The sequence below is a fragment of the Podarcis cretensis genome, assembly GCF_951804945.1.
Source record: "Podarcis cretensis genome assembly, chromosome: 11".
Classification (NCBI taxonomy): Eukaryota; Metazoa; Chordata; class Lepidosauria; order Squamata; family Lacertidae; genus Podarcis; species Podarcis cretensis.
The window spans coordinates 39662271-39680849 of record NC_137180.1 but is presented as its reverse complement, the minus strand read 5'-3'; the positions used below and the strand labels follow the sequence as shown (position 1 = coordinate 39680849).

The following is an 18579-nucleotide window of genomic DNA, read 5'->3' as shown; positions in this document are numbered from 1 at the left end:
TCTATAAAGAATGGCAGGAGACACTTAGCATTCATTTGAAACCTCCCACTCCCACTTACGAATATAAACCATCCAACATCCAGACACATTCACTCATTATTCACTTTCTTGGTTGACCATAAATAAATATTTGATTGGGGGGGAAAGAAAAATTAAGTGGCAAAAATCTACTTCAGAAAGACGACACATTCCACCAGCTGGTTAGAGAATTTTTATTGTTAGGGAGTCCAAGGCCATTCTGAAATCACACCATCAATTTTTTTTAATCCAACATTGTTTTGTGAGCTATTTTATACCTTGAGCAGCCCCAGAGCATAAAATTCTTGGTGCTATAACCCCTCTCAATACTTCCATTCACTCCCAATCCACAATTAGAAAAGAATTCATTACATACAGTTAAAAGCTAGAGTATGTCAAGGAATGAAGCCCTATACATTAATACGTTATTTTTTAAAAGCAATACGTTAATATACACCTCTTTATTGTCACTGTATGTTGCATTTTAGTTTCACAGTTAAAACTAGACTATGACCCAATTGTTTTACAAACTGTCTGTTCTTAATACAGCTTTTATGCTAACCTTTAAAAATCTCCTTGGAGTTGAAACACTTCTTAAAAACTAGCACATATCAGTATACTAAACTGAGTTGAAGCTCAACATCATATGAAACAAGCTTGAAGTTTATAGCTGAAATTGTTATATACAGTACAAACAAGCTGCTAAAATTTTATCTGGTAATTGTTTGAATTCAAACAAATGCAACACTTATGTTCACAGTCACTTAAGTGGATTTCAATACTTTTAATGCAAGCCCACTACATTTATAGTAGAGCTTGACAGGAACAAACAGGTTTTTGGAAAACAAGTATTTATCCAATGTCCTAAAACATCTTGAGTGTTTTACAAGGAGAGCCCAGAACGATAACGCTACAGCAATTAAAGCCACAGAAGAACAATTCACATTTACCCTTCCCAACCGCTGCATTATCACGTGTTGTCATGCATTTGAATAGTGTTGAAAAATAAAAGAGGGTATAAATAAGTGAAAGCCTGGCCTCACTGAAATGCAGTCAAAAGTCTCCAAATTATTTCAAACACACAGCTAGGCCTTGCACATAAATGCATCAAGTCTAGCTTTGTGGTATGCTGTGAAGAGGTTATTCATTGAGGCAGAGGAAAGTTCCTTGAGGGTAAAGGTCTCTTGTATGGGCAGTGATAGCCACTTGCTGTAACGAAGCAGGATTCAGCAAACAAGATTTTAGTTAAAGTGAGAGTGGTTGTAAGTATCTGCTTCATCTAGAAGAGCCAGAAAAGAAGGGAACTGCATCATGACAACTGTATCTCAGCTAAGTAGCAGAATTCTCATGCTTAAAATCAGACCTAGAATTTGTTGACAGCCTACTATATGCAATATTCATTCCTAACTGAACACTGCATGAAGAGCCCTTAGTAACATTTACTAGATCAGCTTACCAGGAACATTTCATCAGAAAGGTTGGAAAGGTAGTTCTGCAGTCCTACATTCAATTACACAGGAATGAGCCTCACTGGACACAGTGCAACTTAATCTCCCACCCCCCTAAAAAACCTATGTATGGTCTTGCGCTGCATCCCTCAATGTGTATAGCTGGTTACAAAAAGCAACACGTTCAACCATTTCAGGATTAATGTTTTGAACAGACCTCTATTTGAAGTAAACACATGTTGCATGTGGAACCATGAACAGCTGGTGAGGTGCTGCTCTGGGTAAGCTGACTACTGCTACCCTAAAGGATTATCTAATTACTAGTTATAATTATCTAATATTAGTTGTGTTATCTAGAACCAACATAGGGAAAACAGTCTACTCAAAGGGTTTCTGAAAGGAACATTACGGGCCAGATTCAACTAACCCAGCCAGCACTAGGACTCCTGCTAATGCAATGCAGCTTCCCCCCTCCTTTCCCAAATCTGCTCTGGAAGGTTGGTAAAACCCCTGGAACAGTCCATGGGAAGGAGAGGGAGGATAATTTTGTCCGGCAAGCAGAAATTCTTGTGCTGAGAGCACAATTAGAAGGGTATGAAGTTTAATTCCTATGTTGCTTGGGGAGAGAATCTGGATTTAAAAAGCAGAACTATCCTTTTTAGGCCAGTACCAGCAGTCAATTTGCCTGCCTCAACCCTGCCTGCTTCAGCCTGGGGACTAGTGACTACAGCAGCGTGGAATCAGCATTTGAACTCTGAACTTTTACTCAACCACATACATGCCCTCTTCATGGTGTAAGATACAGGGAACTTCTTCACACAGCTCCACACAATTCCTCCATGGGTGTATCTGCAGAAGGTTATCCAGAAGTATGTTACAGAACTTGGGTCCTGTAACTCGAGTGTCCTGTCAAAAACACACATCCTCTTTCCTCAGTGCACTGAATGTCCAAAAGGATGAATCCAAATGCTAACAACTGGTGTCTTCATGTAATAGGGTTAAATATTTCACAGACCTGCAAAACACAATGTGCTCAAGCAGCTAACCAAGTGATAAACTGATTAAGGCTAACAAGATAAACTGCTACAGATCCTTGTTACAGAGCTTTCCCCATTCACAGATCCTCTGACGTTAGAAAATATATATACAAGCCTATCCACCATAGAATTGTAGCCGAAAAGAAGTTTTGAAGGCAAAGCTTACCCCAGATTTGAGTAAAAGTGCAGCCACTGTGACAGTGTAATTGTGCTTCAATGTTTCTTATATAGGGAGTTGCAAGAGAGTACTTCAGCTTCCCAAAACTGTACATGATTTCCCATCAAGAACTGAAAATAAACCATTACTGATCTTATGGAAAGAGGGGTATGTAATCATGTACCACCGGATCAGAAGTTGCCTGCATAGCACAATGTACATATGGAATTCAGGTGAAGGAGGGAAAGAAGGATTTTAAGAAGCTGATTAAAATTTCCCCAAAAAAGTCATTAAAAATGTGTATTTAGACAATGTCCACTTGCAACCTCAGTCAGACAAACAAATACAACTGAGGAGAGATTTTAACCAGGGCACATTTAGGTCTACACTTGGGGAGCTGGAGACCTGACCAGCCATTAACCCAGGCCCAAGTGTTTCATCCTGCATGAGAAACCCCAGCATCCATTTTAATGCTAGTCCTTCTGCAAGGTGGTGTTTTTTCCTCTAAGATGGAAGATGAAGGAGGAAAACGACAATGAAACTTTGAAGGAGTAAGGATGGCAAAGGTCTTTTGGTCTGATGGCAGCATTCACCAAGGACCACTTGCCACTGGTAGGTGTCCCATTCCACACTCTCACATATGCAAGCTACACAAGGTACCCAGACAAAATGCACATACATCTACAAGTACACAGGCTCTATGCACAACCTGGCACCATGTCTACTTCATTTTTCTTTTTATCAAGAAGTGGTTTGTGTGTGCCTGCGTGCCCAAGTGAGATCTGAGAAAAAGCAAATGCAGCAAGGCCAACTCTGAAAGGAGCACGGTCAAATAAATGCTAAGTTCCTAAAGTACTTGTGAGAAGATAATTTAGTTGCTTATTAGGTAAGACATTTCAAATCTCATTTCTTAAAAAACCCCCCAAAACACCAAGGCACCTTTCTTGCAAATCCACCACACCACTATTAAATTACCATAATTTACAGGAATTACACACTTACTGTACCACACTCCAATAAGCATTCCAGCAAAAATGTTAGTTGTTTTCTTTAGAATACATAGCCTTAGATGAAAAGTTCGTGTTTGACCATCTCAAGTCACACAAATAAATTAAGTGATCTTCAAGCTTAACACTTCTCAAGAGGACCTTATGCGACATCCAGCACACCTGCGGCTACCAGGTGTCTCGAGAGCCAATCCAGTCCTTCATACAGTCCCATGCCACTTCGGGCATCACACCCTTGAATATACCAGCTCCGACCACAGCAGAGTTTGTGCAGACTCAGCAATTCTGTGACCTCTTCTACGGAAAGTGCCCCTGCCACATCCTGTAAACAACAACCATATACTTAAATGCATAGACAGTAACTTAAGAATTAGTAATCTTACCTAATGAATGCGGCAGATTGAAAATTAAAGTCAGTGCCAAAACCTACAGAATTTTGTTAAATATATTTAAATAGTTCACAAGTATTCAAGTACCAATTATGTTTTTAAGAAACGTGGCTAGAACTCTATCTGCAAGATTTTGGAAATTAATAGAAGACCCCAAAACAGACTGTTAAGAAGGTTGGGATTTTTATTTATTTTCGGCTAAATTAGCAGTTTATCAGAGGAAACATTACAATTAATATAGCCTTTTAAATTTTGTTTCCGTACTTACTTTACACTAGCAAAATGAAGTTAAATTGAGACAAATGAGAAAACTAAAAAAAGGACCACAATACCTGCTTATTGGCAAAGATCAGCAGCAAAGCATCTCGCAACTCCTTTTCTGTTAACAGTTTGGCAAGTTCATTGTGTGCTTCACTGACCCTGTCTCTGTGGCTGCTATCAATAACAAACACCACCGCTACAGAAAGAGAACAATTATGCAGCTGCATTTTGCTACACATTTTCATTCCACATGCAGATATTATAACTTAGGAAACAGGGGAAAGACTCCAGCCCTATATTTTACATCTGAAGGCTATACATATTTTCCAGAAATTGTTGACGTACTACAAACTAGCAATTGAACCATTTTCTTTACTAAAATAAACTGCACTGTACAACTTTCTAAACTGTATTAGCCTGAAGCAAAGCCAAAAATCAAATCTGAAAGTAAATGCAAGTCACTCATCACAGAGACCAAAACTGAAGAAATTAAAATGTTGTCTAGCAGTCAGATCCCTGAATTGTTGTACCCTGAAACGCAAAACCCATAGATTTCCATGGAATTTACTTTCAAACAGATGTGTTTAGAATTACATCATTTGACAATAAACCTAGGAAACATTCCCTTTCTTACTTTTAATAGGCATAATTATTCATTGAGTCAAAATATGAAATATGGCACTCTTACCTTGTGTATTGAGGTAATAATGTTTCCACAAAGGCCTCAGCTTGTGTTTACCTCCTACATCCCAAATAGTGAACTTCAGATTTTTATATTCTACAGTTTCAACATTAAAACCTAAAGGAGGATGGAAAGGAAGGGCCTTTTAACCACACTTCTGACAAAGGATTTATATATACATTTCACTGGTTCCAAAATCAATGTTACTTGCCTATTGTTGGAATAGGTTGCATGAATTCATCCTGCTTCAGCTTAAATAAAATGGTTGTCTTGCCAGCTCCGTCTAATCCCAGAGTTACAACCCGAATCTCCATTTTTGGCCCAATGTGTACCCTGTTGTCCTGCAGCCAAGAAAAAAGATATGGAGAAACCTGAATTTTGTCGCCCCCCCCCCACGTCCCGCAAAAAGAATTTTTATTAGCTCAAGGTGCTGTGGCAAAGGAAAATCCTAATGTAATGTATCATGTAAGTTTCTTGCTTGTTAAGAGTGTTTTAAGTTTCGTGAACTGCAAAGATGATTAAATGTCGTAATGGAAGAAACTCGTGCTCCGATTCATAGGGGTATATGAATTTATATGTATTGATGGGCCATCAACTATATTTTCCTCAGAGTGGACCTACTTAAATTATTTTGTCATGTTAAGTAATTTCAGAGGGTTTCCTCTGAGTAAAATTTAGCTGAAAAGCACCCAATGTCAGGAGTTTCCATTGTAGTGTGAGGAGCAGTAGTCAGAAGAAATTGATTACTTCTTGTGCAGGTGTATTTGGGTGGACACATGGAGCGCTTTGAATTTCTGACACTGTGTCTCATTTAGGATACATAAGTTTCACCTTAAAGGATGCCGTTCTGTGGGTGAGCCAAGACTAAGTAGAAAGCCAACACTTTTATTTATTTTTTAAACAAGTGTTAGATTTCACTTAACCAAGAAGATCTAAATGATTTGCAAATAACAATATAAAATATTCAAAAGAAAATAACCCAAGTAGCACATCCAGCGCTTGGGGGCTGCAGGAGGTGAAAGAAAGAAGGGCAAGCCACACGGTGTGAGTTGAAGACCATTTGCATGATTACCCCAAATGAGCTGAAGACCATTTGCATATTACCCCAAATGATTAATTTATCCCATTGGTAAGTTGTTTTTTTTTTTTTTTGCTGAGGATACTAAAAGTTTTGTGACCAGAATGGTTACAATTTTAGTCCGACAATCTGCAAGATAATATGTTTGACTAAACAAAAACATGCACAATTGAAAAGGTGCAAAGTCATTTCATTAGCAGATACTATTTTAACCAAAACACTTTGAATTAGGGCAACAGCCACCATGACTTATAGGATGTTAAACAAAAGAAAAACATTCCTACAGAGTCACCCTAGTCTTCGGGTCTATCTTTTTAAAAAAATGTATATATATCCAAGACATGATTGCACAGTGTTGCAAATTACTTGTAATTTGGGGAGCTTCAAAAGCCAGCTGGCCATGAGTGTTTCTTGCTGTACTTAGGGTGGCAGAGGAGAAGAGGGAGGGAGGGAGGGAGGGAGGGAGGGAGGAAGGAAGGAAGGAAGGGAGGGGACAGAGTTCTTACTTCTCTCTGGATTCATGATCAAAGTATTGAAGCAACCTAAACATGAGAAAACTGTACCTTTGTAAAAGTAACTGGAATGCTAGCATCAAGTTGTATATGGTCTGCAAGCTCGGTAAACTGTTGTTGTTGTTTTTGTAGTGTTTCTAGAAGCCTTGTAATTTCTTGTTTGGCCAAGACAACTCTGCAGTCATCCTTTAAAAAGGAAGCTAAATTTAATACAATGAATGCAGTACCACCTATGTGTTTTCCTTCTCAAAATCCAGCTGAGCAAGAAGTTACGTCTACCAAAAAGAAAGTTACATTTTTTACTAAATTTAAAATTGAACTTTAACTCAAGCAGATTTAAAACTCTACTATAACTGAAATAAATTGTTTCATGGTACATCAACAATGGAGAAATGGAAGACAGGAATGCATGCTGTTCACAGAAGCTTTTGTTTGTCTTAAGGAAAACACAGTAACACTACACAGGAACCAAGACAAGAAAGCTACTGTATTATTCAACTGAAACAACACTGGCAAATATAAAGACTTGAAAGGAAAAAGAATCTCATTAGGATTAAAAATGGGTGCTACTATCAACACACACGATTGCTCCTTTTCTTGTTTTATTTTGTTTGGTACACAAGAGGCAGCTGAACACCATTTTAATGCTCAAGTGACTATGTAAGAACATTGCCCCTACAGTATTTTGTCTCTTAAGGCCAAGCCTAATAGGTTTCTACATTAATTTCTATACAACTAGCTACTTCTCCAAAGTGTGGATCCCAAACGTTTCACTAGAAAAAGGCATCACCAACTACCGTATTTTTCGCTCTATAGGACGCACTCTTTCCCCTCCAAAAATGAAGGGGAAATGTGTGTGCGTCCTATGGAGTGAATGCAATCTTTCGCTGAAGCCTGGAGAGGGAGAGGGGTCAGTGTGCACCGACCCCTCGCTCTCCAGGCTTCAGGCAGCTATCCGCAAGCCTTCGGAGCCCTCCGAGGGCTTGCGGATAGCAGCCTGAAGCCCGGGGAGCGCAGCGCCAACTGCCGCTGCGCTCCCCGGGCTTCAGGCAGCTATCCGCAAGCCTTCTAAGCCCGGCGGGAGTTCCCGCCGGGCTCAGAAGGCTTGCGGATAGCCTGTTCTGGGGGCTGGGGTCGGGGGAAGCCCCCGTCCCCAGCCCCGCAAGCTCTGGGACCGGCGGCAAGGTTGTGCACAATCGCGCCGCCTCTCCTGGACCTGTTCTGGGGGCCGGGGTCTGGGGAAGCTCGGGCTTCCCCATCCCCATCCCCACAAGCTCTGGGGAGCTCTTTGGGGCTGGGGCGAAAAAATAATTTACCCCCCTTTATTCCCCCCCCCCCTAAAAACTAGGTGCGCCCTATAGACTGTAGACTGCTTAACATAAGACATAGCTCTGGAGAAATTAGTGTTCGTTTTTAAAATGTTACCAGCCTCCATTATTGTGAGGAAAGCTAGAAGAATAGTGTGCCCTATAGAGCGAAAAATACGGTACATTAAACTTTTATATTTCAAACCTATCCTTTGACTCAGATGCTATAGCACTTTTGCCTCCCATCTCCTCCCTTTTGTTATCCAATACTTCTCCCTCCCACAAGGCACTCACCCAACAGAGAAACTTTTACAAACCACTGCTGTGTCCCAAATCACCATTTGTAGAAGCAGAATTTTAGAATAACTAAGCTTACACATACAATTAACCCAATAAAAGCAAATCCCTAACACAGTATTTTCCCAACAATACTTATTTTGTTATCCAATACTTCTCCCTCCCACAAGGGACTCACCCAACAGAGAAACTTTCACAAATTATTTATAAACCACCTGACATTGTCAACCTTAGTCAGCAACCTAAAGTACATATATATGGAAGAGGGCCACTGTATGAATACTTCACCTGCTGCAATGTCTTTTCACAGTGAAGGCAAGCTGTTGAAACCTGGGACAAGAGAATAGTCATATCTTCTTGCTGTTGCCTAAGCCAGATCAATTTCTCCCGCACATGGGCATCAACCACACTAAGTGCCGTTTCTTCTTGGCGGCAGAGGGTTTCATGAAGATCAGAAAAATAGGCTCGTACACATGAACGAGCATTCTCTGCAGTACCTGGGACCTGGGTGGTTATGAAATCAAGGAGACAGACATTACGTTGTTGCAGACCTCTTTAAGACAGAGCTTTAATATCCTTCTCCATTGCAATGGGCTGGCACACAAATTTCCAGTAGACGGCTTAACATAAGACATATCTCTGCAGAAATTAGTGTTCATTTTTAAAATGCTACCAGCCTCCATTATTGTGAGGAAAGCTAGAAGAAGAATGTCAGTGTGTTTTGAATATTAAAGGAGTACAATAAGATTAGAAGGACTTTATTGCATACATACAGAAGCAATGTACACAGGTTAATATATTAGCAAGATTTTAAAAATACTTGTAAAGACATTATGACTGGGCAATAAGTAATTTTAATGATTTTACAATTTAAAATGGACATGCGGTATGATGATAAACAATGGAACTAGGGAAGGGAATAGGGGGAAGTCAACTCTTTTTTTAATGTTCGAATATGTATTGTTGTTTTTATTTTTTGTTGTTTTGGGGAAATTAATAAAATAATATTAAAAAAATGAATGTTAAAGTATTGCCAAAATATTTTATGTTTTCAAATCTCATGATCTCTGTTGGCTCTCCTGTGAGTTGGAAGTGGTGACTCCCTATTCTGAATTAACCCAGCTAGAAGAGGCACAGTACTCCATAATATATATTAACAGCTCACTGTTAGAACTACTCTTCCACTTTCCTAGTAGTATCTAACACTTCCACTTTCCTAGTAGTATCTATCCTTTGAATAAACTTTTGCCAAGTGCCTTAGCAAAATACTGTAAACCTATTAACTCATTGCTTTTAGAAGTGAAATTCACAAATTAGAAGTAACTGAGGGCCAAAATTGTAGCTCTAGAGTACAGAATTATGTACCACACACAAATTGCTACATCTAAAACAAAGTGTAACAAAAATACTAGGTATATTCTAATATGTATCTTCATTCAAATTAGCCTGATCACTAACAGATGAAATATGCAAGCTAATCTAATTCATGATGTTTCCACAGAAAACCTTATATAATCAACACTGCTATTTCTGCATAATACTAAGGTTGGTGTCCTAGTCAAATCGGCTAGGAACAGCATTAGGAGATTCTGAAAAGAAATAGAAACACAGACTGGAATAACCCCCCCCCCCCAAACCTAAGTTCCACGTGTCCAGGAAATATCAGATTTGTATTTCACCAGTAGCTACCTGCCATGCTACATAGTAAGCCATTTTTGAAAATGAAAAACTTTCCAAATCATTTAGTGATATGGCAATACAGTAAATAAAAATCCTACTAGGTAAGTCTAAGTACTTCGGCCTGCACTTTGTATCCTAGCTGTATTTTTCATTATCATCTCTATAATTATTCCAAAATCAATCATTTCTGCTTCTTCATGGCTGCTTTCTTCTGAAAAACAGCTTTGCAAAATAGTCCATTACCACTGGTGAGTTAACAGAACAGACTTCTTGGCTCTATCTTCTCCTTACAGAAGGTCCTCTACCCTTGCCCATACCAACTTACTTTTGATAAGTGGCCTTGAAAAAGCTTTTGTGAGTCATGTTAATAATGTGGCATACTGCTTCATTTAAAAAGTGTAAAGGGGTGGGGAGATATAATAATGAAGATTACGTGCAGGTTAAGGAAATGACAAACTTGCTTACATGTTCTGTATGAGCCATTCCAATTCCATCTTCAATTATCTGTTCTCCTCCTTCTATCTGCTGAACTATTCCAACTAGTTTCCGAGAATAATCTGATATTTCTTCTGTGAAAGTTCTTATACAGTGAGCCATGTCTAAAATGGAAGCACGGATCTGGTTTGCTTCTGGTTCCAAAACACTGTGCTAAGGGGAAAGCATCAAAAGTAAATCTGAACACCCATTTCCAAATTCTTTCCACCTACAAATTCTGCCCCCACACAGTATGAGAGAGAAAAAAGAGCAAAACTTTGGACATTCTGCCTCAGGTGCTTAGCGCAGAAATGTAGGCGCACAAGGTAACTAGTCTTTGCATGCTCCTTTGCATGAATCATCTTTCAAAAGCAGTGATCTTTAATTTATCATAGTAAGATTTAAAAAACTTTATTATTATTTAACAAGAAGTATGTAAAGACTAGTTATGTTTCAAAAGAGATGGAAAATTAAATATAAGCATTAGCTGGACAGTATTATACATCAATATATGAACACAAAATTGTCTAGCAGCCCCCTACTAGGTGACAGCAGGAAAGCAGCTTTAGTGATAGCTTAATGATACCCTGGAACATTGCCTTTATTAAATAAGTAATGTAAAGAATAGGAGAGGGAACAAAATATAGTCTGATGGTTTGTCAAATGGGCAAAAAACCCAACACAAACTCTCCTTTTCAGTCACATATTAACAATGACATAGATGGACAATAAAGAATTGATGCAACCTACTTTATGACCCTGATGCTTTCCATATTCTTTGCAGACACAACACATGAGAGGACTGGCTTGACACCCTTCTTCCAGGCACACAAATTCAATAGCATGCACTTGGTGCTGAGAGCACATGGTCTTCTCATGAGGTTTATCAGCAAGGGGCACACGTCTGTGTTTTGCAAGTGTCTTCGTGGAATGTGTGAGTTGGGAACACTCTGCACACAGGTGAGTGGCACAAACAGTGCAGTATACTGAAGCAAGATGCGTTTCATCTTCATCACAGCGGACAATGCACTAACAAAAAGAAAAACTAGAACATTATTTACTCATGGTAACTGGTCGCATAAAAATGTTTTTAATATTAGATTCCAAGGCATTGTACAGCATTAACAAGAAAAACAGACTAAAATGCACACAATTAAATCAGTAAAATCTTTTCAAACACCTTGGTGAATAAAAGTGCTGAAAGCTTATTATGGCTACAAATCAAAATCCCAATGCTTGCCCAATTATCGCCCAATCGATGAAACAAAATTTTATAGATACCTGCTCTAGGGAACTAGCATACACTTTCTAGAAACTACTATATAGTCAGAAATATCGAATAGAACAGCCATTACTTGACAGTTCTGATTGAGAGTGCAGGTACAAATCTGAAATTATATAGTCCAGGAGAATCTGTACCACTCGATACTCCTGAACATGTAATTTAGGTCCAGGTCTTTTAGTTGTTAATGTAGTAATGTTGAAATCACTGAATTAAAATCAAACATTTATGACATCTGAAAAGGACAATCAAACTGAAATATAAAAAAGTGATTGGGAACAGTACTCTGAAAGTGACACAAAACGAAATACAAAATTGATTACTACTACCTCTCCAGAGAGGCCAATGGCTTCTTCAGTTGTCCCACACTGACCACCAAGCCCATTTTGAAGTCGTTCCAGGAGTTCCAACAAAGCAAAGTTTTTTTTCAAACCCCAGACACCAGAATCTCCTGTTTTGGAGGGAAAAAATTAAGTCAGCAAAAACAATATTCTTTTGAAAAGTGATTCCATAGCCAGAAAAGTTTTTCAGTTTGCATGAGCTCTCTCTCATCTTATGGATCTTATGGTCCATTAGATTTTATAAACTATATGCTGGATCTTCCTTATTTACTATATTTCACCTACTGTAACCCCATGTTTGGTTGTGGAACATCAGTGTGAGAAGTTTTCTGCTTTCAGAAGACTTCATAGATTAACACGAATATATTTTTCCTTTTACTCATCAATCTTTGATCTGAAGCCTTTGTGTGGTCTAAAGTTAATAACTTAGGGCTCATTCATTTTAATGGGACACACTGAAGAACTCAACAGGGTACAAAACGCAGGTATTGGGCTGAATTGTGCTATTCATTTTTAACAGCAAGCCTTTAAATATGTTAGTGCTACTGAATTTGTACTGACCCACTACAAATTGCTTCTATCTCTGTTGGCTTCAATTTTTAATTAACCCACCCAAATATTGGTAGAGGTTAGGATAAATACTTCATGGACAGCTGGGTTTTCTATCTTTTCACATGTATATATTTTCATGGATGGATTCCAGTACAGTACTTCAAAACAAATGGTGGTTTTGATTAAGCCTGTCCAAATTTATTTCAGCTAATGTAGGAACTATTCAAAGTGCTAACTGCCAGGTTCCTCACTATATGTGCAGGTTACATAATTTTATAGATATGCCTATTGCATGAAATCTATGGAACATTCTAAACAACAACAAACCTACAGATTTTGGCAGCCTTTCCTTAGAAAAGGCATGAAGCTTGAATAGCAGGGAGCCTGCATATCAGAAACAAGACTGCATTATGTGGGCAATCATGGAGTGAATACTGAGCCCATTGATTACAGTACACCAGTCACGAAATGGGCAAACATTCCTCTTTGATTCATCAGTGACTGAGGATATCAGAGCCAGAACACATACTTTTCAGCAACAGACATTAAGAAGAGTTCTCCTGCCCAAGAAACCAGACCAAAACTCGAAAAGGATAGCTGTGATTGTCTGGCACACAAGTACAAAAAGGGGTGTGGGGAGGATTATTGAGTAGCGGTGCTAATTTAGTGTTAATCACGTGCATACTGGGTCTTGTGTTTATTTTAATTTCTGTTCTGCCCAGGCTGTTCTCTCTTCCATAGCTTAGCTTTTCAGCCCCTTTCCAAACTCTCCCACCACTGAAAGGAGGAAAATTCAGAGAGGTTACTAACAGTCTCTTTACAGCGATTGGCAAAAAGTGAATAAACAATTTAATGCACCTCCATGATGAAGGTCCCTTAGTGCTGTTGATGAGAATGTGTAACCATTCGCAGAAAGTCAAATCCTATTTCAAATAACTGAACTGTGTATCCTTTGGAAGGGGGTGAATGCAAAGTGAAGACTGAAAAATCATGGAAGGAATTCCTACAAGTTCTACAAACAGGAAAGGGGGAAAGCAGGAAATTGCTTTCCCCCAATCACTCAATATTTGAGCGGTGAGTAGGGGAGAGAAAATGAAAGGTGTGGCAAAGATTTCTTCCCAGATTTCTCCCTAGGACTGAGGCACAAACATATTCAGGTTGTTCAGCTTAATTGTAAGATACTACAAGGAGTAAGGCTTATGAAGGCTGAGCCACACACTGTTTCATTAAGCACATTTAATGGTGCCTTGATGGGTGCTTTTGTCTTCAAAGGTTTTGTTTTGGGTCACTGCACCATAACTTAATAGGGATCTGAGTTGGCTTGTACAAACGAAGCTAGTATTTGTGTTTAAAAGGAAATGTCTGCTCTCTTAAACAGCTCAGTTCTTTCTGCAGTGTTGCCCCCTACCTGATGCCACTCTTCCCTACTTCAAATCCTTCATCACCCCCACCTTTTCACAGCCCTCAGCTCAACCAGAACAAATCCTTAAGTATACATATTTATGCACTATTACCTCTCCCTACAGCTCAAATTTAGACTGTAACCTCCCCAGGGCAGGGACATGTCTTTTTCTTATGCTGCTCCTTGCAGTTCCGTGCACACAGATGGCATTATACAAATTAATGCTACATAATAGACCTATTTTACATTATAAACACAACCTTGCTTGACTCAACCTGTCTGACCTTGCTACCATTTTTATTGTCTTATGACATTAAGCACTAAACAGCTGTCCTGAGATAACTTCACAAGCAATGTTTACAATGTTACCATAATGCAAGCAAGATTAGAAATATAGGGTGGTATCAAACAAAGTAATATCAGAGCAGACTCACTGAAATCAATGGACTTAAGTTAGTCATGACTAAATCCACAGATTTCAGTGGGCCTACTCTGAATATGACTGGTTGACTACCACCCATATTTAATAAAATAAAAAGTTGAAATAGTTCTGAGTGAATGATGTTGCACACTTGGCGGCAGTGGGCTACAATAAAGTGCTATAGTTCAATGGTAGATTCAATGGCATCTCTAGGTAAGGAAAGATCCCTGTCCAAAACCCGAGTCAGTGCTGACAATACTGAGCTAGAAGGACTGCTAACCTGACATGGTGTAAGGCAGCTTCCTAGAGACCTATGTTTCTTCACTGTTAGTTCAAGAAGAGACCCTTGTTGATGCGGAAAAATCTGGATTTTGACTTTTGCTTTCATGCATAGCCACCAAGGCTTCTCAAAAGTAAATGTTCTTACAGGCAAATCCTAAATTTGTTTTACTTTAAGGTATATTTCAATGTGTTCAATACATTATAGGTTGGATAGTCTATTATGTTCAAATGGGAATTTTATGCAGCCGATGCTGCTAGTGTGATTAGTATAAATCATATGAGATGTCTGGGAAGAGTGTGGAAACGGAAGACTGTCTTATCTCTTCCATCTGAGCATGTTTTTGTACTGTACCTTCCCTTTTACAGTATGCAACAGGTTGTTCTGCCAGAGCTTGGAGAACACAGACATGATTATGGATTGTCTGTATAGAATGTAAATAAAATGTAGTTTAGATCTACGGATGTTTCTTTCTTCTTGCTGTAGGATACTAGAAGACTTGTGTGTACTTTTCATATGAAAAGTGTCGCAGAGAGGCACTCTGGAGATGAAGGGACATGCCATTCCAGAGACGTGCCTACCGGGAGACGCTCAGAGGTCCGGGGGAGGGGGGGGAGCATTTTTCCAACAATCCTTCCTCTAAAACATTAAATCTTCCATACGTTTTCATAGTGCACATTGCTCTTTTCATCACATCACATTGCTGCAACTTTTGAAGCGCGCAAGTCAAACTTCTGAACTGCCTTGCAACCAATGTCAGTGTTTTGTTGTTTAAGTGGTGGCTTGCCTCAGTATATTCAAGCTATGCAGATATATTCTAAGTGTGTCTGTTGTACCTGCCCATTTGGCGAACCTGTATAAAATGACTGCTACCTCCAGCGTGAGAGGTAGTACTAATACTAGCGGGGAGAGTGCTGCTGCACTGGTGTCCTCCTTGTGGGCCTCCCATAGGCATCTGGTTAGTCAATTTGAGAACAGGATGGTGGACCTACACACGTCATTAGTCTTCCCAACAGGGCTTTTCTTATGTTCTTAATTCAACAATTTATAAGCAGCTTACCTAATTCAGTAACCTGCCGATCAAAAGGACACCGAACTGCTCTGCCATGGAGAGGAAGTCGAGTGAGACAGTCATGACAGACTGTATGACCACACAAAAGCAGTCTGGGAACTTTGTCTCCTTGCAGTGAAAATACATCTTCACAGACTCCACATTCCAGAACCTATAATTTACAAGGGAATACGTTCAGTTTTTAAGCACTAGGGAAGAGCTAAAAGTTAGTGGTAAAGAGCAGGCAAAAAAGGTCCCAGGTTCAATCCCTTATATCTCCAGGTAGGCCTGGGACTTGTGCTGGAAGTCCTGGCACTGCCTGTCAGCATCAACAGTACTTACTTAGACCAATATTCTGACTCGCTTTAAGCCAGCTTCATTGTTAACAATGTCTATTTGGATGCAGCCAACAGATGCCACTATGGATGGGGATGAGGACAGCCGCATCAGTCTCTCAGGTCAGACCTCATTATGATTAAGTTTCAGGTTAGCTCTATATACTAAGAACTACCAGATAATTAGTGGATCCTAAAAACTGTAGTCCATGACCCAAAGCACTTCCTTAGTGGTTGGTATGTTGTATTCCCTAGACCTTACTACACACATCTGTCCTACTGAGTGAATTGGGGCTGACTTCTAGGTAAGGGGTATAGGTATAGGGTATAGGTATTAGTCTCCGTATAGTTGTACTTCTACACAGGATGGAGAACCTTTCAAGTAACTGAGCTTAAGATAGCACTTCAAAGAAAGTAACAACTATTTTCCAACAAAGGTCTTTATCAGAAATCACATTTTTTATTCCACAACAGCAAAAATTCCAATTTATTTATTTATTTACTTAATAAATTTATATCCCAATTTTAAAAAAGAAACTTTTAATAAGACGGCATGCAAAAATTACAAATTAAACAAGTATATATCAATAATGTAACAATTCATAATTTAAAATACCTGCATTAAAATAGCAAATACAAACCCACCACTGTAACTAACATAGATGTGGGCAAGCTGGAATACAACCCATTTGTGTGGGTTTGTAACTTTCGTGAACTCAGCTGTCAGGCTGACCCTTAGGGTGAAACCATACATTTTGGTCCAGGATTATTAAGTATCTATTGCTCAAGGTAACTTCTATCTGCATTATGCACATTTTTCTGTATGGCAGAACATAAAAACGATGTATAGCCACAAACTGGATCTCATGTTCATGATTATAACCCACCCAAGGTCACTAGACACTCTTGTGGAACGAACATAATGCATTTTTGCATCAAAGAATTATAGAATCATAGGACTGTAGAGCTGGAAGGGACCACGAGGACCATCTAGTTCAACCCCCTGCAATATTTTCAAAATAAGACAGAAGGCTATCAAGATACAATGTCCATATTGTTTACGATACTTAATATGTTTCCAGTTCTGTAACAAATGTTTGCACAGTTCCCAAATGCATGGGAATCCCAGTGTACCAGTTTCATCTCTTCATCTGTTCTGCCCCTTTATATTCTTGCCATCTATAATGGAACATTTCCTTATACCTTCAACAACTCAATGACAGGCAGAACTACTCAAAGCAGACCCATGGAAATCAAAGTTAGTAATGTCCATTAATTTAGATGGGTCTAAATTAGCTGCACACAACCCTACATTTTCTGTTTCTTTGCCACCGCTGCATCTTCATGTCCTAAGATGTTCCACTTGCTTATTTACCGCCTACTGAATAGATGCAAAAAGCTAGAAACCTGCCAGAGAAAAAAGCTGGAACCCTACATGTGAGATTCCCCCTACCTTGTCCCACCTCATTTGTCAAACCTATCTGACACGCATGGTAAATCGCTCTGGGCACCCCCCTTGCTTTAAACAGTACAGAACATACAACGTAGCATACAAGTGTCTCTCTCTCTCTCTCTGTGTGTATATATATATATATGTGTGTGTGTGTGTGTGTGTGTGTATATATATATGTGTGTGTGTGTGTATATATATGTGTGTGTGTGTGTTTGTGTGTATGTATATATATATATGTGTGTGTGTGCGCGCGCGCGCATATATGTATGTGTGTGTGTGTGTGTGTGTGTACAGTATCTCTCTGTGTGTGTGTGTGTGTGTGTAATGTGAAGGGGGAGCGGGGAGCGGGGTAAATACACACGAGGGTTGCCCAACATGGGCACAACCGGAGAGAACCGACCCGCAAAACGTGAAGGCTCTTGCAGGAGATGAAGGCGCTACAGCCCGGGAGCCCAAAGGGGGCGGGGGCTCCCCCCCCTCTCTCTCTTTCCTCCCGCCCCCACCCAAGACAGCGAACGACGAGGGGGCCCCGCCAAGGCGGCTTGGAAGCCCCCCCCCCCCGGCCTCCCTCTGCTCACCTTCACCACAGGCCCGGCCGGACTCCGGCTCTGCCTGCTCCCGGCATCCAGCCCCGCACTAGCCCCGACCTTGTTTACACCTAGCGCGGCCATCTTGGAGAAGGAAGGAGAAAGACCAAGAAGAAGCTGCCTTCGCCGCTCCCACAGCGGAGTGTCCCCCTGGAGACGGGGCGGGGTTACGCGCCTACGTCACCAAAGAGAGCCGTAGGTAAAGGAGACAAACGTCAAAACACACACAACAAGGTCGCTTTCCCCGTATCTTAACCCGGTCTGTGGTTTCTAAGCACTGCGCATGTCCGTTTCTTGTCACTCCCCGTTTCCCACTATGCCATTGGCCGCCATGATAGCGGCGCCGAGGGACGTTAAAAAAAAAAACTACAGCTCCCATCATGCATCACTTTGACAGCTCGCCTTTTCCACGGTGCAGGAAATAAAAGCAAGCAGAGGCGCCTATGGAGATACGGACGATCCAAAGAGCACGCTGGGGATTGTAGTTTCTGGCTCGATTGCGGAGGCGACTTGCATTGCGAGGAGCAC

General features: G+C 40.1%; 1 protein-coding gene across 2 annotated transcripts; it reads right to left on the bottom strand.

The window, feature by feature from the left end:
• Positions 1 to 198: 198 nt before the first annotated feature.
• Positions 199 to 18433, bottom strand: TRIM23 (tripartite motif containing 23; the record flags this gene model as incomplete). 2 transcript variants are annotated; one of them, XM_079995585.1, is made up of 11 exons in its annotated part: positions 199 to 3989; positions 4389 to 4513; positions 5006 to 5116; positions 5211 to 5340; positions 6641 to 6775; positions 8482 to 8697; positions 10339 to 10521; positions 11098 to 11376; positions 11959 to 12080; positions 15686 to 15848; positions 18308 to 18433. In XM_079995585.1, the coding sequence occupies 11 exons, from the start codon at positions 18431 to 18433 to the stop codon at positions 3810 to 3812; spliced, it is 1770 nt and encodes a 589-aa protein (XP_079851711.1). In that variant the 3' UTR covers positions 199 to 3809. The 2 variants fall into 2 exon arrangements, with proteins under 2 accessions (XP_079851711.1, XP_079851712.1); XM_079995586.1 differs by lacking the exon at positions 18308 to 18433 and adding an exon at positions 18043 to 18301.
• Between the last annotated feature and the right edge of the window lie 146 nt (positions 18434 to 18579).